The 21,338-nt window shown below is 34.7% G+C and overlaps 5 protein-coding genes across 6 annotated transcripts; 3 read left to right on the plus strand and 2 right to left on the minus strand.

Moving 5' to 3' along the window:
- On the plus strand, positions 1–2,176 carry LOC114411868 (transcription factor bHLH47-like). 2 transcript variants are annotated; one of them, XM_028375589.1, is made up of 5 exons: positions 1–238; positions 580–679; positions 1,153–1,271; positions 1,407–1,531; positions 1,626–2,176. In XM_028375589.1, exons 2-5 carry the CDS (start codon positions 633–635, stop codon positions 2,001–2,003), a joined length of 669 nt encoding a protein of 222 aa, XP_028231390.1. In that variant the 5' UTR covers positions 1–238; positions 580–632; the 3' UTR covers positions 2,004–2,176. The 2 variants fall into 2 exon arrangements, with proteins under 2 accessions (XP_028231390.1, XP_028231391.1); XM_028375590.1 differs by lacking the exon at positions 1–238 and having other exon boundaries at positions 1,109–1,271.
- Positions 2,177–3,807: 1,631 nt separating this feature from the next.
- Positions 3,808–5,800, plus strand: LOC114411869 (HVA22-like protein a). The gene is made up of 5 exons (XM_028375591.1): positions 3,808–4,047; positions 4,177–4,203; positions 4,332–4,454; positions 5,078–5,321; positions 5,423–5,800. The coding sequence occupies exons 1-5, from the start codon at positions 3,986–3,988 to the stop codon at positions 5,477–5,479; spliced, it is 513 nt and encodes a 170-aa protein (XP_028231392.1). The 5' UTR covers positions 3,808–3,985; the 3' UTR covers positions 5,480–5,800.
- A 1,396-nt stretch (positions 5,801–7,196) lies between these two features.
- Positions 7,197–12,097, minus strand: LOC114411866 (ribosome biogenesis protein WDR12 homolog). Its single transcript, XM_028375588.1, has 13 exons — positions 11,824–12,097; positions 11,633–11,721; positions 11,142–11,248; positions 10,534–10,569; positions 10,320–10,405; positions 9,859–9,926; positions 9,664–9,774; positions 9,428–9,550; positions 8,779–8,922; positions 7,986–8,094; positions 7,750–7,886; positions 7,613–7,648; positions 7,197–7,504 (listed from the first exon to the last, which is right to left on the minus strand). The coding sequence occupies exons 1-13, from the start codon at positions 11,975–11,977 to the stop codon at positions 7,412–7,414; spliced, it is 1,293 nt and encodes a 430-aa protein (XP_028231389.1). The 5' UTR covers positions 11,978–12,097; the 3' UTR covers positions 7,197–7,411.
- Positions 12,098–16,163: 4,066 nt separating this feature from the next.
- On the plus strand, positions 16,164–17,535 carry LOC114411870 (40S ribosomal protein S9-2). Its single transcript, XM_028375593.1, has 3 exons — positions 16,164–16,296; positions 16,435–16,816; positions 17,150–17,535. Exons 1-3 carry the CDS (start codon positions 16,269–16,271, stop codon positions 17,331–17,333), a joined length of 594 nt encoding a protein of 197 aa, XP_028231394.1. The 5' UTR covers positions 16,164–16,268; the 3' UTR covers positions 17,334–17,535.
- Positions 17,536–19,765: 2,230 nt separating this feature from the next.
- Positions 19,766–20,308, minus strand: LOC114413786 (receptor-like protein 51). The gene has a single exon (XM_028378323.1). It carries the CDS (start codon positions 20,306–20,308, stop codon positions 19,766–19,768), a length of 543 nt encoding a protein of 180 aa, XP_028234124.1.
- Between the last annotated feature and the right edge of the window lie 1,030 nt (positions 20,309–21,338).

Below are 21,338 nucleotides of genomic sequence, written 5' to 3' on the forward strand. Positions count from 1 at the left end.
GACGTGGGGAAGTCATTGAAGCCAATGAGCATGACCTCGGCACGCACCTTCGCGTGACAGGTGCACTCCCGCCACACTCCATCGCCACAATACAATACAACCCAATCTTCTTTTCTCTCTCTTCTGCCCTAATTCCCATTTTCCCAACTCCTCCATAACCAATTCCATCTTCAAATATTCCAATTCCAATTCCAATTCTATTCCTTTCGATTCCTCTTCCTCTTCCCCCCACGGTTAGGTAAGCAAAACTACTTTCCCTTTTTGTGCACACATAAATAATCTTCCTCTCTCTTTCTTTCTGTTTGCTCCTTGGAATTTCTCGATGCTCTGTTTGGCTGCTATGAATTCTGGAAATTAAAATTGGGAACCTGGCTTGTTGTTTTTTCCTCCCTTTCTCTGATTGGATTGCGAGGGAGGGAGGGAATTGATTTAATCAGGGAAAACGGATTTTACTTTTTCATTGACTGTAAAAAGAAATTTTCGTTTCTTGTGGTGTTCGATTTACCTCTCCTTGCGTTATAAGAATTAAAAAGTATAATATTGAAGTAGTTTTCTTTTTCTTTTTTTTTTCTACTTTAGGAAATTTTGTTGCTGGAAGAATTGCTTAAGGGCATATAGCTGGTTTTGTGCACATGGGATCAGAGAGTGTGGCTCCAATGGTTGAGACCTCGAAAAACAGGTCAGAGATTCTAATGTTTTCATGAACACGCATATGAGATAATCTGATATGTAGTTTCAGGCTCACCACAGAAATAAGAATTTGATTTGTGCCGGTAGTTTTTTCTGTGTGCAATTCCTTTTGTAATTCTTAAGTTTAGTTGGAGAAAACTTCCTTATGTAATTCTTAGGGTTCAATTGGAGAAAACTTCCTTATATGATCTGAAACATTTGATGTATTGAGTTGATGCAAGTGTAAATATAAAATATCTATTATTCTGTGTGTTTAAACTACAAAGCTATTTGTTAGGACAAATTTAAATTTGACCATAACTATTGATAACAAGCAGTGGTGGCAGCAGTAGTATTGATGTTATACTAATAGTCTAATAGCACTACTGCACTACATTCTAGCTGTCTCTTGCATGAGTAGTTTATGTGGACTTTACAGGTTCTTCATCTGGATTCAGTTCTTGTAAACTTGATTTGCTTCAGGTCTTCTTCTGGTAAAATGAACCAAGGGAAAGTCCCCAGGAAAATTCACAAGGCTGAAAGGGAGAAAATGAAGCGTGAGCATTTGAATGAACGCTTTGTTGATCTTGCCAGTGCACTTGGTAACCTCTTGTGCCTCCATCATGTATCTTGAATATGTTCAAACTTTACAGTCTTGGTTTGTTGCTTTCAAGATGATTTTAAGTTATTTTTATCTTCCTTTTTTCGGGGGGGTTTTGGTGGTGGTGTGGGGATAGATCTAAATGAGAACAATGGAAAGGCTTCTATACTGTGTGAAACTGCCAGGTTGCTGAAAGACTTGCTCAGTCAGATCGAGTCCCTCAAGAAAGAGAATGTCACTCTGTTGTCTGAATCTCATTATGTAAGATTGACACCCTTTTCCTTTCTATTTAAGTTATCTTTCAGCCAGTTCCTTGTATCTGGTTGGATTTCACATTATCGGGTTCATTGGGCAGATGACCATGGAGAAAAATGAGCTGAAGGAGGAGAATTGTAGCCTAGAAACTCAAATTGAGAAACTTCAAGGTGAGATACAGGCAAGACTGGCTCAATCTAAACCTGACCTGAATGTACCTCCCCATGAGCCACCGGAGCAGACAAATTTTCCAGGACAGAATCTCCAATTGCATACCATAGAACCTAACTTGCAGCAAGGATCTACGGTTTTGGTTGTCCCCTTTCATCCCAATCTTCAAGCTTCTTTTCCAGCTCCTAATGTTACCGAGGTCACACCGAAATCTATGTCTGTAGTCAGTAAACCACATGCTAGGTATCCCACACCGGCAGATTCATGGCCATCACAACTGCTTGGAGAGCAACCAACTTCAAGCTAATTTGTATTTTCTAGTGTTATAGTTTCAGTATTGGTTTAACATGCCAACTAGCTTTCCTGATAGCAAAGCCTCTCTGGAGCTTACATGTATAAATTACATTTATTCAATGATCTAAGAGAGTCTTCACTCCTTTCTGTTAGAAAAAAAGGTATAATCATTTTTGGTTCGAGTTAGTACATTCTCCTTTACTTTGTTTTCTCAGGCCTTGAAATCACTAGTTACTTGTAGAAATGTTTTTGTGGTGCTTTTCCATGGCACCATGTCTGATGTTTCCTTGGCACTTATTTGTTAAGAAACTTTTTATTCGGCACTTAACATGGGAAAATAACTATTTTTTATTTCATTTATTTTTCCTGTGTGTTTTCGCTTTCAATATAAAAGAAAAGAAAAAAACTGGTCGCTACTTTTTATCTCTACTTTCGTGGAATGGGATCAGATTATGGTTGAATGAGAAAGGCAATATATTTTTTTTGACTTTAGCAACACAATTTAACGTTCGATTTTATTTGTCTTAATACAAATTAGCATCCAAACTAAACAAATTTGAAATTAATTATAAGAATTATTAAGTTTTTTTAATATCACTTAAATGTCACATTTTTATTGTCATTCAACTTTTTAGCTGGAGTTAGTTTAGGGCCTTTAGGCATCTCGTATTATGTTCTAGTCTGATAGTCGGGAGCATTGCTTGGATAAAATTCAAAAATTAATTCAAGGAGCCTTAAGAAAATAGAAAAAAAATAAACACAAATAAAAACATATGTTCTTTTATTTGGTTATAGAATAAATAAATAATAATAATTTTTAAAACAAAAAAAATTATGTGTTTTTTGTTTACTCTCCCAATTATTTACCACGGTATATTTTGAAATTTTGGCTCATTCTCCATTTTTAGCAAATGGAACATAAATGAAGTTACTCTTTTTTTTTTTTTTGAAGTATAAATGAAGTTACTCTAGAAACAGAAGGAATCTTACAAAATGACAACCCACAATTGAAATATCGTTGAAAGCACAAACGATGAAGGCCCTACCACCTACCAAGTATCAACCTAACTTCAAACAGAAAAAAAAATATTTGGAATGGATTTTTTTAAAAGTTTAAATATCTTTTTTTAGTTATTGCAATTAACCACTTTTTTTCTTAGTCTTTGTAAAAAAAATAATTTCAGTCTTTATATATTATAATTTTTTATTTTTCATCTTTATGACATTTTAGATAATATTTGTTGACTGTTTAAAGTGTTAGTTAAAGTGTTTTAAAAATTAAAAATAAATAAATATAATTTATAGGAAAAATAATAATTTTACAACAATAAAAAATAAAAGACACGGGACTACAAAGACTAAAAATATATTTAAATTTATTTAAAAAAAAAAAGAAGAAAAAAAACGTGGGTAAGAGTATTGTAAGGACAATGTAGGTAGCAGCAAATTCGTAATATGTGGAAACCAAGGTTAATTTTCCTTAATCTTCAATTTAATTGTCATTTAGCACCTAACTAGTCTACGGGAATCCGCAAGTCTTTATTTGGTGAACCGACCAACTTGATTAGTGTCTCATTCTTAAAAAAAATATTAACCAGTATTTTTAAGATATTGGTTAAAAAATTATCAAAATAATTAATTCATAATCTTTTTATGTTGTCTTATAATGTCTATAATTAATATTTTTTATTTTAATTTCTTAATCAACGTGGTTAACAAGATTCTTGGGAAAATACTTGAGTGTCGGCGGGCCACGTTGGTCCAGCATTCCATCCCATCCACGATTGAAATCGAAATGCAGATACTATGGTCGTAGTCTCGGCTGCACAGGAAACTAGCTCCCTATCACCGCTCCTTCTTTTTCTCACATCTGTCTGCTTTTGTTCTCTCACACGCAAACCACGCACTCTCTCTCTCTCTCTCTCCTCTTGAAGCCCTCAAAGGCTCAAACACAAACACTAACACTAACACTAGCATTCACTCAAGAGATCAATAATGGGATCTGGGGCCGGCAATTTCCTCAAGGTGCTTCTCAAAAACTTCGATGTGCTTGCTGGGTATGTTTTTTTTTTTTTTCTTTTTCCCTCTTCCTTCTCTCTCAAATCACACATTCTCCAAAATGTGCTTCCTTTTTCTCTTTCTTCTCAACTGATATGTTATGTTATCTATTTTTGTTTCTATTGCAGGCCTGTCATTAGTCTTGTTTATCCTCTGTAAGCAAAATCTTGATCTTCCTCTTTTCCTTACACGCACAATGTGTTTTGTTGAATGTTCCTTTTGCATTTATTCCATTGTTGGACTCATTCATATTATTGATGTGGGTTTTCGTGTTTTGCTTCAGATATGCTTCAATTAGGGCAATTGAGAGCAAGTCTCCTATTGATGATCAGCAGTGGCTCACTTACTGGGTTCTCTACTCCTTGATCACCCTCTTTGAACTTACTTTTGCTAAAGTCCTTGAGTGGTATGCATTTTTTGTATATCTTTTTATGTTGTTTATGTTAATTGATTTGCAAGAATAGTACTCAGTGATAAACGTGACGATAAACCTCAGAGTTGAGATTTTAGGCTTTTTATTTTGTTGTTGCAATTTGTTGTGGATGTAGTTTATTGGGTTCCTTAAGAAAATGTGATTTATTAAATGCTACCTATTAATACATTACTAGATTTTAGGGGTATTTTTTTCTGAAGAGTATCTCTATGCGCAAGCTGACTTTTGCCACCTGCCAATTTGGGTTATTCATCAAATCTTAGTGTTTTAATGATTAATTTGGTTGTAATTTATGGTGAGAGAAATTAAGTGAACAAACGGCTGTTAAATTGCTAAGTTCATAGTAGTAGATAAGCTTGAATGCAAATATGAAAAGGCTTCAATATGGCATTTTGTGTAATGCATTTTGTGTGCTATATCAAGCTTCAACAATATGGCAAATATGAAAAAGCTTGAATGTTGAATTACTGTAATGCATTTTGTGTGCTATATCAAGCTTTCTATGAGTTCTGTTGTGACAAATATGTTTAGAAGGGCACAGGGTAAAGTATTTAACTTTTGGCTGAATTTTCACAACATATGTATATATATTTCAGGATTCCAATATGGCCCTATGCAAAGCTGATTGCAACCTGCTGGTTGGTCCTTCCTTACTTTAGCGGTGCCGCTTATGTTTATGAGCATTATGTGAGACCTTTCTATGTCAATCCTCAGACCATTAACATCTGGTACGTTCCAAGGAAAAAGGATGCCTTGGGTAAGCGAGATGATATTCTGACTGCTGCAGAGAAGTACATCCAAGAGAATGGAACAGAAGCATTTGAGAATATCATCAATAGGGTATTTCTATTTGCATCTATAGAAAACCCAGTTGTTGTGGATTTTTGCTTTGTTTTTTTGTATATCCAACTTGTTGTACTAACGCTGCCATCTCTTTGCAGGCTGACAAATCAAGAAGGGGTGACGGTTATTATACAATGTATGATGAGACTTATTGAATGCGATCATCTCGTAGTTTTCTCTGTCTTTCGTGGATAAGGGGATGCATGTACATCTTACCCTGTTGCTGATATTTTGTTTTTCCTTCTCCATGGTGATACTTTACTTTTTTTTTTCATCCCTTTATTGAGTTTTTATTGTCACTCATCTATGTTTTGTGTAATGGCTATGACACGCATAGTATATATATATAATGTTAGTACAGCAGAAACTCGTTGATTTTTTTTTCTTGTTATATTATATCCCCAACAGAACCCCTTCATTGCTAGATCTTTTTAACTATATAATGCCACTATTGATCCCTTGATTATTTTATGGAACTGTTTTCTTTCATTTTATTTCCATGATAATTTCCTTGTTGTCAGGAACAGTGATATTTTGGGATGCTACTACCATCATACATTGCAATGACCTAGGCTAAAATGTTGCTTTGCAAGATGGGTTTGTAGCAATGTTATTTCAATTTCAACATTTTGTATTTGTTTGCTTTCTTTTTTAAACTTCCTTCTGTCCGAAGATTTCTTTCCCCCGTTTTTTTTTTATATCTCAGAAGTGTAAAGAAATAAAGTGTAGATACCAAAGTGTCTGAGGAACATATTTATGAATCAACAAGCAAGGATAATAGCATAATGAATGGTTCTATCAATTTTGCGTTTTAAATCTTTTTACTCCTGGTAATGACGAGTTAATTATTAGTTACCTTTTCTTGATTAAGGAACTGGCATGTTAGTTAAGTATTAACTAATTACTACTCATATGAAAGGATAATTAGATAAACTCTTTGTGAAAATATCACTCATTAATCATTATATCATCTGATTATCCATCCATGCCTACAAGAAAACAAACACACCATACAATTATCATAGACGTCTTGTAATCAAAGATGAGTTTGGTTGAAAAAGAGCCAGGCAAAATGTACCATGCATACCAACATGGAACTAGTTTCGGTGCATCGTTGGACTTTAAGCGAATCTATAGAAGAAAAGTGCACTCAATTTATATATTAAAACATACAAGGGAACAAGAAAATTGGGTGCGAGTGTGTGAGAATAAGTAAAAGCTGAGAGACCTTTATATTAGGTTTGGAGGTGGCGAGGTGGTTATGTTATGTGCGTTCGTTGGCAAGGTCGGCTTCTTTAAAAGTTTAAAAGCTCCTAAAGAAACCAATATGTGCCTTTCCTGCAAGTTTGTTTCCCAGATTGAGGATGATTTAGATAAATAATTAAAAAAAAAAACAGTTGCAACAAATTAAAGGCAATTTTCTACTCAACAATTTTTACGAGACTGCCAAATTTGGTGCATCTGATTCTGAAGCACTGCATTGAAGGGGAGGATATATGATTTCTTTAGATTGAGTGGAAATATGACAACTTAGAAACCTATATGCTTTTTCCCTACAAAATTGTTTCCCGGTGCCGTGTTGGATACAACAAATTGAAAACAATCTTTCCCCCTACCATTGTTACTAGCCAACGAGAGTTGGTACAAGTAGTTGTAAAGGATTGCAATGAATGGAAAGAATCATGATTTTCACGCATGAAAAAATTTCTTCCCTACCAAACACCCCCTTAATGTGAAAAAAAATATTTCAAACATCATTCATTTTAAAACAAAGGGAGTACACAAAAAGAGAAATAATATTTGTACAACAAATTATACAATAAATTTTACAAGAGAAATATAAGATTTTAGAAATGAAGTGATGCATAGAGATAAACATAAAAAATATTGTATTAATTGTTGTATGGATAACACATTTCTACACAAAATAAGACTTTGTTCACAACACCTAAAAAACACTAGACAATTGTGCCTTGGACAAAATTGGCTCAAAAACTTGATTGGTTCCCTACATTTAAGAAATATCTGCCTCTATCCCACCATCTCAAAAAAATCACCATACTATGATAGTATGATTAAAGTTTGCCTCACTGTACAGGGATCTCTGACGAAATGCAAAGTTTCGAGTCTGCTCCACCACTGATAACACTGTCACTTTTCCACCAGTCAGCAGACAATACCTGAGTTAAACAAATGCCAATTATATTATTAGCAACTTTGGCTCTCCTTGGGTGTAAAACAAAGTTGAATAGGTATTCTTTTATGCTATGACATGGATAGTTTTATACCTTATCACTGTGGGATTCAATGACTGAAAGAGGCCACTACAACATTGATGGAGAAAATTATCAGAAAAAGACCCAAAGATAGATATATAATCACGCCAGGAGTAAAAATTTCTTGGTACAATAAAAGGATATATTACCGCAGTTCTCAGATCCCACAACATAACTTTCCCATCATAGGATGCAGAAAGTAAATGAAACCAAGACTGATCATGCCATTTGCAAGCTGAAACCCAAGAAGTATGAGAAGCAAACTGAAAAACAGGAGCAGAAGTGCCTGCAAGAAAGAATAAAAAAAATATTTTACAAGATATTAGCATGCATGTGATTGTCTGTGGAGGTGAGAGAAAATGATAATTAGCTTTATTCAACAGACCTGGCTTACGAGGATCCCAGATCCTAAGGACAGGGTCAGAACCACCAGCAGCTATCAGAGCAGAACCTTCCCCACCAATATCAAGGCAGTTGAGAACCTTCCCACAGAACTATACATGGAAAACAATCTAATATTAATTTCTTTTTTGGTGTTGCTCTTCTACCTCTGATTACTAAACAAACATTTTCAACAATAGTTTTGTATAGAAAATAATTTAGAATAAATGAAGGAAATAGATAACCAGTAAACATTGCATCCATCACAATGAATCAGATTTACAACCATGGCAGGGTTCCATTTCCTCCAGCATGGTAAGCACTTTAAATTATTTTTTTAGATGAAAAAACATCACAGTTGGTTCAATATATCCTAAATTAAGTATAAACAAGGGCCAAAACCAAGATTGCTTCATAATGAGACAACTTTGGACTACCAGAACCATGTAAAAACATCATAATCAACAATCAACTGAGGAAAAAATGTTGAAGATTTAACACACACTAAACGTAAAAAGACTACAAAAAATCTTATAAAGAGGAACAAAAGTCCAAAGCCACTACTAGAACAAGAGATTAAGAAATGACACAGAGCTTTGACATTCATAAAAAGAAAAAAGAAAAATTGGCAAGCACGCGCTAATCCATTTCTATTCTAGATGCCAGATTACGCACAAAAAGTTAATGGCAGAGCATCAAAGGGTAGGATGCCAAGGCTTTATCTAAAGACAGAAATTAGAGTACAATTTTAAACAAATTGGGGAAAAGAGAGAAAGAGCGTAAATTTTTCAACTTACTATATCAGTCAAGTTTTTTCCTATCTCAACATCCCACTTCCTAATAGAATGATCCCATGATGCAGAATAGATTAACTCCCGTTGTGGCCAAACCACAGAAGATACACACTGTGTATGGCCCACAAGGGTAGTAAAAGCCTCTCCCTGCAATACAACAGAGTAATATTGATGAAAACTTACATGTCAACAAAAACTAAGGCATGATACATCAAAAGGGAAAGAAACACCAATTAAGAGGAAAAAATAGTTACAAAATCTACAAGGTTTAATAAACAATTTTACAGGTCTACAATAATATTAGAAAAACTTTGAGCTTGTCTCCGAATTAGATAGTCCAAAATTCTTCCAAAATAGTTTCAAAAACACCTTTCATGACCTCTAGCCTCTAGTTCGAGCATAAACAGTAGCTTTGATACTTCCATTCAACCAGTAGAGAATGCATATAGCAACATCCCTAAACTTATACGATTCAACTCATCAATTACAACAGTCAGAGAAAGAAGAGTAATGCCATCTCTAATGATCACTAGGAAATTAAAACCAACTTCTAAATACATGTTTGGCAAGAATATATGTGACTACATACACAAATTCTAATTTCAACAACACAAGATAAAAAAAAAAAAAGATGTAAAGAACTTCTACAAACCTCTAGTTGAGACTCCTCAACTTGACCTCCAACTTTTCTCTTCTTGGACACTTGGTCATCTTCTGCATTGAAGTCATTTGTTTGCCATAGATTGATGGTGCAATCCCAAGAACCTGAACAAACCTATGATTGAGACAACAAAAGAAGACTAGTGTTAAATACCAGTATTACTTTACTCATAAACCAAGGTGAGAAAGAAGGGGGAGAAGTTTAAAATTAGAAAAGCAAGTACGAACCATTTCTCCAGAAGTCTGCACTGCAACACTTTGTACAGAAGACTTGTGACCACGCAAGATTTTGTAAGCCCTAACCCTCATAGGATGGTTTACAGGGTCCTCTGTATTGAGCTTTAACAAAAATGGGAAAATATAAAATTAGTAAGCAATAAGCACAGCATAAAGAACTGTAGCTCGGAAGCTTCTTTTAGTTACCTTCCATAGCCTCAATGTCCGGTCTTTCGAAGCAGTAGCTACTGTAACAGTTTCCGCACCTGAATCACCTGATTACAGTACAAATCTTGATGTCTTGGGAACAATTCAAATTACAATACTATGCATCTATATTGTGAAACAATATAACATTGTGACATGGATCACACAAAGAAACAAGCACAAATGTTTGCAACATACAAGCTAATGGCAAATAAAACAAAATCATCCCAATCCTCAATCCTGTAAAGGAATGGGGGAAAGAACATAATGTAAATAGCTAATTAAATTAATGACTTTGAACTTGATAGCCAAGGCAAAACAGCCATAATCTTTCTTATACTACTAGATACAAACTTTATGATTTTCTCATCAACAATAAATTAAATATCAAAAACTTATGATCAGAAAAATAAACAGAAACAAAGTTGGCATCATGTAGGAGAGAATGCTTGCCTTCATACCTTTTGGATTGATGATACTAACAGAAGTGACTGCGTCACTATGTCCATCCAATATATGGGTACATAATCCAGCACCTTTCCACACCCTAAAATATAATCCAATCATATCATGGAGGAAGCTCGGTAGATGAAGAAAGTAATCAAATGATAATATTAATCAATAAATACAATATGCCTATAATTCTAGAAAAACAAAACTGTGCAAGCCTATTACCTCCCTAAACCATCATAACATCCCGTCAAAAAGAACCTGCATAAATAGTAGCACTCAACTTTAAATTCTTAGTGACGGACATACAAATAAAAAAATCAATCAACTTACTAAAATAACACCCACTCATCCAATTGGCCAAAGCTATATAGAATGTATTCAGAAAGAGGGTTATTACCATGCCATCCACCACAACGCAAAAATAAGCCTCAAACAGGGTTATTGCCATCAACCACAATGCAAAATAAACCTCAAACAGTAAACATCTGATGGTGATGATGTACTCAAACCCTATTTATCAAAAGTTGACACCAATCACTCTTGCCATCATCACCAAATATGATTAACAAATTAAGGGAAGCCAATAAAAACCAGCCACACTAACTTAAATTCAACATTCCAACCTAAGTAAAATTTCCACAAACAATGGTTGAATAAAAGGAGTTTCTCATACAAACATTGGCATATTGCCAGCTGCCAGCATTAATAAACATAACAGTTTAAGAGAAAACACGTTAACACAACACAAACTAAGACCATTATGGAAAGGCTGAATTACTAGAAGTCTTTGAAAAATCTACCACCAAAATATTACATATTTGCAAGCTTACCGAGAAGAAGAACCATCAACAGCACTGACCCAATCATCATGTAAAGAAGGGTCTTCCTCCTTTCGTGGGGCCACAGCCCTTGTGTACTCAACTTCCAATATCCTTTCCTGTAATTGATCATTGAAGACAGTTAGCTATGATTTCCTATGACATCATACCAAAAGGTAACAATGGTTTCACACTATCACCATAACAAGCAAAGCATTTATTTGTTTGATTGAGATACACACGCTCACGCTATGAAAGAGTGCCCTTAATATAAAAAGAAATTAAAAACTAAAATGAATCATTGGAATCCAATGGACAAATCAAACACTCCTAGACTCCTGGTTCTACTACTTATCCAAGCACCTATCCAGTTCCCAAGTTAAATTTCCATTCCATGAAACTTCATTCAGAATAACTCCAGTCCCCATTTTCTTATCACGTTTCACTTTTTATCATTCAGAAAGAATCACACAATAACATAGACAGTAGTAGAAGATGATTACCGCAGAGATTCCCTTAGCGAGAAGAAACTGCTCAAGCGACATTCGAATGAACTCGCCATCAATCAAAAAATCAAACGGTTCCGGCGCGTCTGCAAACAACAAGCGGCAACAAAATGAACCGAAATTCATCAATGATCGAAAATTAAGGAAAAGGAAAAGATGGAGTGGTGCTTGTTAGAGAATGAAAGTACCGTTGGATTCAAGGAGGGCGTTGACGAGAGAGGAGAGGCCGAATCTGGTGAGGTCGGCGGGGATGGCAATGGCGGTGGTCGGAATTTTGTAAGGCTCACTCAACTTGGTCACGAAACGCACCTGGATCCTCCTGGCGCTCCCTTCTTCCTCCATATTCCTCACTTTCTTCTGCAAAAAACAAGTCAAGGTGAAGAAGAAAATAAACTAGGGTTGGGTTTAGCGGTACAGAGAACACGGGGGGTTTTGTTCTGGGTTTATGTTATTAAGGAGTTTTTTAACGAAGTGCTGTTGAAATAGGGTTGGGTTTAAGAATATTGATAGTTTTTACATAAATTATAAATTAAAACATAAAAAAGTGTAAATATATGTATTATATATTATTATAAAACTATCACATTTATTATTTTTCTATTTCTTTTATCTTTGTTTTCATCCATGAGTTTATATATTAAAAGAGTGTTAAATTAAGACCAAAACATTTAATTATATTTTTAAGGATTAGCTCTTCATTTATTATATAAGGTGATGTGAAATAAATAAAAAATTCAAATAATATCTTTGATATATCTTTTAATAAATTAGGTATACATTTTTTAAGATAAATTTATTTAATTATGCATAAGAACAAATTTAATGCACAAATTCATTATCGAGTTCTTTTTTTATTATAAAAATTTAGGAGAAGAAAATGTTGTCCCGATTGAAAGTAGGAAAAACCTTCAAACTCAACACTTATATAAGTACTTACATTTAAGTTACTCCAAAGAGATTAGGGGATTTATTATCAAGTTTTAATTAGGCTACTCATATTTTTTGTACTACTATTAGCCAAGTGGATTTCAAAAAATACTATCTTAGAAAATGATTATTAATTACATCATAAAAGTTAAGCAGTAAAATTATTGAAAATTTTAATTTTAGCTACATATATGGTTTTTAAAAACCACCAATAATTGAATATGTGAAAAGGAAAAAAAATATTATTGGATATTTAGATAAAATCTAAATAATCCAATTTATTACATACTTTTTTATAATGTGTAATTGGTGCATAATTTTTTTTAATTCTTTTTTAGCGTACTGAGAACGGCTGAAGTGCTGCACTTCTTTAGAAGAGCCAGCTTCAATAAGAATAATTTTCTTCTATTCAGGAAAATAGTATATTTAATTTTAATTATGGAACTAAATTGCCCTAACAACCATATCACAGCTTCACAGGAATCATATTGCTTCAATTAAACCATAACTTTATAAATTATAAAAATCGTTATTCAGCAACCTCGACAATCATAGTTGTACACTCAAGCTGCTCCATTTATAAACGTTTGTTCCATGCGAGTCATAATATTGGGCGAATAGTTAAACAATGTTAATTCATTAGAGAAGTTCTTTGGATATAGATGAAAAAGGATTATTAGATGAACTATTGAACTCTTATTTGTTGGAAAGAACAGTCATTATATAATCTGATTATCCATCCAAGCTTACAAGAAAATTAATACACCATACAATAACTTTCATTATATGGTGAACTTTATGGCCACAGCATGGGGAAGGATCACCGCTCTTGTAATCTGACATCATTGAGTTTGGTTGAAAAAGAGCCTGACAAAATTATCACGCATACAAGCCAGGAGCTAGTTTCCGGAGTTATCAGGCTTCAATTTCAGCTTCAGCTTCCACAGCATTCGAAGTTTGATTAAGGTAATCTTGAGCTTCTTCTAATGCTGATTCCTTTGGATCATCAGCATACAAAATCTTCTTAATTGCTACAGAGATCTGCATAGAGAACATGTAATATTATTGCTTACATTTGTGTAATTCTTTTTTACTTTTTTGATGTTCAATTTAGTACCTTTTAACAACCATTAGTGGTCAAATACCTTATGAATTATGATTGACCATGATCATAATCTGGAGGTATTTTGGGTTGCTAACCCAGGTTTAGGAGAGAACTATTTGTAAATATGACAGTAAGCAGTTGCAAATCCAGTTTTATCATACCGAAGCAAATCCATTACAATCGTGTGGTGCTTAAGAGGTGAAAAACAAGTTTGCACAGATAACAACAGCTGCTAAAGTCTTTTCCCAATTGTTGGAGTTGGGTACATAGATCAAATAACATCACTATATTATATCAAAAAACCATTTTTTTCAGAAAAGTTTTTTAGATTTAAATCATATCTACTGGTTTCACTCAGTTTTTTAGGCCTTCCTCAAACTCTAATTATTGGACTATCCTCCAACTAAGCAAAGTTAAGAGTACTGCCCCGAAGCTGACCCTACACAAGATCATTTCTATTTGACTAAGAAAAAATAGAATTTAGAGCTCATAGTCAAGGGCTCCCATCCACTTAGACAGACCCATCAACTATACAAACAATTTCCGAGGGTATACATGTTGATTCCAAAACCATAAATTTATTTTAAAGTAAAAACTTGTGATGTTTTTTGCCCCATTATGGAAAAAAATGACAATGTGACATGTATGTCAACTAAGACCTCTTCGGGTGCCCTTATTCTTCATTGTCCTTCACTTCCCTTTGTATTTTGTTTTTGTTTTGAGTCTCTTATCACTGAGATATTAACTTACCTATTGTTGGAGATTTGGATACCAAAAGCTTTGTGATATAATTATCTTTACTAGCTATTTAATGTCATTTCAATATTATTGTTTATTGTCTTGTTTATGATTTGATTACCCATGTATGTTATAGTGTAATAATCATTGAAAAATATTTTTACACTAAGAACTAAAAAAGATTTCTAATTAACTCATATTTAGGGATGAAATGGTGTTGATTAGCCTTTTTATAAACCCTTGTTCTTAATCAAATCGTTTGGCTTAACTTTCTAACAGATTAGGAGTGGAGTCAAGTGATTTAGACTCTTTCACATAAGAGATCATGGTTAAAGTAGATTAATTGGTTAAAGTAATAGTTGGAATTACATTGAGTGATAAAAAATTATTAACATTACATCCAAAGTTTGTTTGGTAGGCCAAACATGCAACATTTCCACAAAGTCTACACCAAGTTATCTCTTGCACCCAAAGTGTTTGTGTTTTTACCTCTTTGAATTTTGCATTGTTTTTAATGTCTTTGCTTAATCTTGAACTTTAAATTTATACACTTTTTTATCTTAAAAACCAAGTCTCTGTAGACACAATACTCCATTACTTAGAACTTAGTTTACATAAACTATTTAACACAAACGAAATTCCCGTGGACACGATATTCGATCTTACCATTTTATTATTACTTGTACAATTTGATTCACTTGTCAATCGGTTAACTCTATGACACTTGCAAAGTTTAACAAGTTGTTTCAAACTATCAACACACCCAATTAAAATAACATACACATTTGGATTTTATAGAAAATACAAGAATTAGGGAATCCCCAATTTCTTGTGTCGTGCACATGAAACAAAATCGAACAATTAGAGAAGACATGAATAAATGGTGAATTATTAATTAATATTACCTTAAATATTCAATGTAATATTTGTCCCAACATGAAAAGTTATAGACTTATTCATTTTTCTCCTCTTTTCAACAATAACTTTTTTTTGCCTATTCTTTTGATCACACAAAAAATCTCAATCTAGAAACAACACGATTGGTCAAAACCAAATATAAAAAAATTGAAAATATCAAATCAATTGAAGCAATACTAAAAGAAACAACAGCGACAGAGTTGAAGGAAAAAATGTGGAGAAATGAAAGGAAATATTACAGATGTGTTCGTGAATCAAACAACAAATGGATCTTTATTCTGCTAGTTAACTAGAGGAAAGGGTGAAAAAACAAAGGAAAGCTAGAGAGTCTTAAAAAGCAATTGAAACTTGATGGTGGCCAAAGTTGTCTTGCATGGTGTCAAATAGAGTTAACTCTCAAACCCAATGCTGTCACCGGTGAATCAAAATTTATGATTGTTAGAGAAAGACTAATCAAAAGGCAAGGGCACAAAACTGTTCCTTTTGCCATGGGCCTCAATCAAGCAAGCGTGTGAACCTATCAGACATTCTTTGAAGCTATCTGCATTTGCTTTTGATTGGGGAGTAATTAGTACATAGACTTACACTCTTAAAATTATATTCTGGAAAGACGAGGGCAGTGTAAGAAAATCCCATAATCTATTATCTGGTGAGAGGGTATTTTGGGTAAACAAATTTAAAAGGGGAGTGTATTATCAAAAAAAGGTAGTGGAAATAGCAATTAACAAATATATGACGGGGACAACAAAATTAGGCCTTTTTTATTTTTTGCATTTAAATTCAGAAAAGTTAGAAAGAAGGCCATGAAATGGGCCTAGTGAAAAGCCCGGCCTTCCCAGAACTAGGTTTTTGGGATCTCTTAAAAGGGAGAAAGAAGCATGTGTTGAAGTTCAGCTGCGAAAACCTAGTGCACCGTAAGGGTTGTGAAGCAGGCAGAGAAGAGCCATGGTGCACGTTTCTTTCTACCGAAACTGTAAGTACACAATGCATCTATCTATATTCTGCGCATTTGTTTGTCCGAAATGTCATTTAATCTGATTGTGATATTTCTGATCTAAGGATAAATCATGATTTCCTATGAAATTGACGAGTTTTGTTTGGGATTGAATAGATGGGAAAACGTTCAAGAAGCCTCGTCGTCCCTACGAGAAGGAGCGTTTGGACGCCGAGTTGAAGCTGGTCGGTGAGTACGGGCTTCGCTGCAAGAGGGAGTTATGGAGGGTCCAGTACGCCCTGAGCCGCATCCGTAACAACGCCAGAAACCTATTGACCCTTGATGAGAAGAACCCTCGCCGTATCTTCGAGGGTGAAGCCCTTCTCCGAAGAATGTTCCGTTACGGACTCCTCGACGAGACACAGAACAAGCTGGATTATGTGTTGGCTCTCACCGTCGAGAACTTTCTCGAACGCCGCCTCCAAACCCTCGTCTTCAAGTCTGGCATGGCCAAGTCCATCCACCACGCCAGAGTCCTCATCAGGCAGAGGCACATCAGGTACACACTTTTCTCTCATTCATTAAATCCAAGTCCATTATGCAATATTTTTTATTTTTGCATTGTGAATTGATTTCGTATAATGTGTCATATAAGAATCTGTTTCGCAATTACAACTTAACAGATATTAGATAGTATATGATTGCCTGAATACAGGACTTGTGTAGTTATTGGCTAACTGCAATCTTGACCTGTTCCTCGAAACCAGTATTGGTTTTCATTGAATTAATTATGTGTTGGTTTGATATGAAGTTGATTTTGTATGTTGCAATTTCTTGTTTTTTAATGGCATTATGTTTGAGGATGGATTTTGATGAGTGTTTGGTGTGGCAGGGTTGGGAGACAGGTGGTGAACATCCCATCGTTCATGGTTAGGGTTGATTCGCAGAAGCACATTGACTTCTCACTGACCAGTCCTCTTGGTGGTGGTCGTCCAGGACGCGTGAAGCGAAAGAACCAAAGGGCTGCTGCTAAGAAGGCTGCTGGTGGAGACGGAGATGAGGAGGATGAAGATTAAATTATTAATGGCTTCTGATATTTATAGACCTTGTGCTCGTTTTTTTATCTGTGTCGGTAGACATTTTAGATTTTTGAAATGGTCTGACTTTTATAATTTTGGCATTCTTGTTTCTTGTTTGAGGTAAAGCTGTGCCTGAGATATGATGTTTTTGAACTGTTCTTTCTAAAGTATTCAAGTTTTGCTCCAATGCCTGTGGTGATCTCTGGTGTTTTTGCAACTCGGTTCTACTTGCTAATATTATCGGTGGTTGTAGGCTTCTTTGCATAAGACAGTTAGTTAGAAGTTAAAATGCTCAAAGATATTGTTTTGGTCCATCAAATGACAGAATTAGTTCTTGGGGGCCTGATTTCAGCTATGGTTTCATCGAGTACAACTAGGTTTCATGGTATAATGACGAATTCTAGATTTTATTCTATGCTAAGCAATACTTGTGTGGTGATTGTTTGTTGGTCTTGATGGGTAGTGCTGCGAAGATTGAAGGATTTCAAAGTGCTTAATGCAGTGATTTTAGTGGATAACTAATGTAACTACACGCTACCTCAATTATGCATTGATTGGTGAAATTGTGCGGAGGGACTATGAGCTGAAAATTCATCGAATCCACTAAAAGTAGCCCCTGAGAACGTTCATTGTTTCGTTTCGGATATAGAAATCTCGAAAAAAATTGCAGCAATTTGTTTTAGAGAAGCATTCTTTGGCAAAGTAGGCACGATGAAGATGTGTGCTGGTTTCTCTGTCTCCCTGACCACGCTTCGCATAGTTAGGACGTGTATAGTTTTTCGATAAAAAGTTCAGAGTAACATAATGGACCCGTCCAGACTTAACAAATTGTACGTATTTTATCATATCTTTTTCATTCCTTGTCGAGCTTTACTTCCAACAGTTTAAAACTAACCTTTCCGAGAACATAAACAATTTTAGAGCATTTTCTCATGTTGAACTTCATGCATTTAGTTCTTTGTTTGAGACATAAATCATTGTTGTCTTTATCCATTTCGTGTCTCCGTCTCTTTCGTGTTCATCTTGAAGTTTTACCTTCTTTGTACTTTTGTTGGAACGACCATCCTCCAAAATCCTAGCATAAGATATTATATCATAATTAATAATGCACATTTTGTATAAATAATCCATGTAATTAAAGCATGTGTAAAATAACCAACTTAAAAAAGTGAATAAAATAGGTGGAAGTGTGAATGGAAGTAGAAATTAAGTTTGTATTTGAACTTTTGGATACATAATTATGCAAAAAACTGGAAATTGGGTAGAGAAATCAACCCCTAATCTTGCCTCAACTTGAAACATTAATTTTGGTGGATTGATAGGTTAATATATGTAACCAGGGACGCATCTAGAAGTCTATTGAAGGGGGGTCTGGATTTCTTTTTTGTCACTTTACAATTATTTAAATATTGTTTACCAAAGACTCCACTAATTTCTTGTTTCAAACTTTGGAAGGCTATGATGTTATGAACATAATAACAATCAATTTTTTTTATTCTTAGAAATGAAACTCGAGGATAAGTGAGTTTACGACTCACGCGCACTATTCAACTATTTGAGTTAGACTTTCAAAGTCATTCTATATACTAATAATTGAAAGTCATCAAATCGCATAAGACTCTACTATAATTGAAAGTCATCAAATCGGAGGGGGACTGAGGCCCCTGCTTGCCCCCTCCTAAATTTATCTCTCCTTCCTAAATTCGTTTCTGCATATAATCCAACTTATAAAAAAAGGTTAGGTTATGTTGGTTGAGATGACAGGTCAAATTGAACTATTTCACCATATTTATTTTGAAACACCCCAAATAGAAAAAGATGTAGGAGTGTATAAAAGGGGTTGAACGCCAATTTTTTTTTCTATACAACTATTTAAATATCTTTTTTTAATAAATAATAAGTTTTTTAAAAATATTTATTATTAATTTTATGTGTAAAACTAGAGATGTGATCTTTTACTAAAAATAATTAAGTAAATATTAATCCAAAAATATATTTTTCTTTTATATATATATATATATATAGTGTCCTAAGAACCTTGCTTGTTCCTTTATCCGTCCCTGACCCCAAATAATATATCTGATGACACACAAAAAATGAAATAACATCGATAATCATCCTTAGATCATTCTTCGGCCTTGTCAATTGTAACCTCCTAGATGAAAAGTTGGGTGATCAATGATTATCATAATTGCGCGCTCATCAAACATAAAGATCATGCAGTAATGAAAAACCACTTAATATCCGTAAGGATCACTTTACCAAACCCTTACAAAAGGCTCTTTTTTAATGCATTTTAATTACTTTTCAATTAAATAAGATGTTTGGATAAAAATTTGAAAAAAAAATTGAAATTTGAGTATTTTGATTAGGGATTTTAATTAACTTAAATATTAGCATTTCAAATTTTTTCATTTTATGAAAGAATTTCAAATTCTTTTTGTGCCGTCGAGCATTGTTATGGAAGGGGGAATGTTGCCTTTGAGGCGGTTGTTGGAGAAATCAATGTGAGTGAGGTTGGAGTGGAGGTGGTCGGGGAGGGATCCAGTGAGGTTGGAGTTGGAGATGGTGAGGGTTTTGAGCTTGGTCATGCGGGCGAGGATGACGAAGGGGCCGGAGGCCTTGACGTTGACATCGAAGACGACGAGGTCGGTGAGGTTCTGGAGGTTGGAGAGCCAGACACCGGAGAGTTTGCGGAGGCTATTGACGCAGGTGAAGGAGGTGAGGGAGAGGGCGAGGTCGGCGGGGAGGCGGATGGGGGCAACAGGGCAGTTGAGGAGGGAGAGGAATTGGAGGGTGGAGAGGGACTTGAGGGCGGTGAAGGAGAGGGAGAGGTAAGAGGAGCAGTTGGCCAGGCGGAGGGAGATGAGGTGGCGGAAGGGCTTGTCGCTGTCGCAGAGGGTGGCATTATGGAAGGAGGGTTGGGCATAAGGGTCATTTGAGGTCGGGATGTTCAAGGATTCCAGGGCCATTGCTTGTTTTCCAGGGCCAATTGTCGTGAAAAAATAACCTCTTATGCTAAATTTTGAAAATGAAAAAATCTAATTTCTTATCCAAACACAAAATTTTAGAAATGAAAGAATTTAAATTGAAACATTTGAAATTCTCAAAATTTAGAATTCTTTAGAATTTTAAATTTTCTCATCCAAATACACTCTTAGATCATTCTTCGGCCTTGTCAATTGTAACCCCTTGGATGAAAAGTTGGGTGATCAATGATTATCATAATTGCGCGCTCGCCAAACATAAAGACCATGCAGTAATGAAAAGCCACTTAATATCTATAAGGATCACTTTATCAAACCCTTACAAAAAGCTCAAGGAGGGATGAGAAAGAACAACTAATTAATTAACATCCAACTCATATTTTCGTTTCTTAAGATCACTTCCTAAATAATCATGCAACCGTAACCCTAAACAAAAGGTCGCATAAAACTTAATTACGTAATTTCATGATTTCTATTTTTATAAATTTCAATTAATAATATTGGTTTACTCATTCACATAACCACTTCATCACTGATCTGAAAGCTCAGGCAATAATAGATAGCATCCTAATTTTAGCACCACTGGGAAAAAAAGTTGATGGTATCCTCCCCCCCCCCCCCAAGTTAACGGGTTTCCTAGATTCCACAACAGTGCAATTTCGTGTTCGTTGAATACTTCTCTATTTCTTTTTCCTTCCTGCATTTATTCTTTTTATCCTTGTTTTTTCCCCAGCATAATGAACTCAAGGGGACAATCTGAACCGAGAAGAAACACCGAGGAAAGTTGAATTACAAATACAAAGTACAAACTCCAAAGGCAAGAACAAGTACGATCGAGAAGAATGGTCAAGCTTATGATATGAAACAGAAACACCCACGTAACCCTGTAACAATTTTGTAATAGGTCGCAAATACACATCAAGGTGGGCCTCATGTCACTATCTATTTTCTTTTACTAGTGTTTTGTAAGTGTAATTCGTCACCAACTAATTAAGTTAAATCATTTTCTTGTGGG

Source organism: Glycine soja, chromosome 5 (assembly GCF_004193775.1).
Source record: "Glycine soja cultivar W05 chromosome 5, ASM419377v2, whole genome shotgun sequence".
Lineage (NCBI taxonomy): Eukaryota > Viridiplantae > Streptophyta > Magnoliopsida > Fabales > Fabaceae > Glycine > Glycine soja.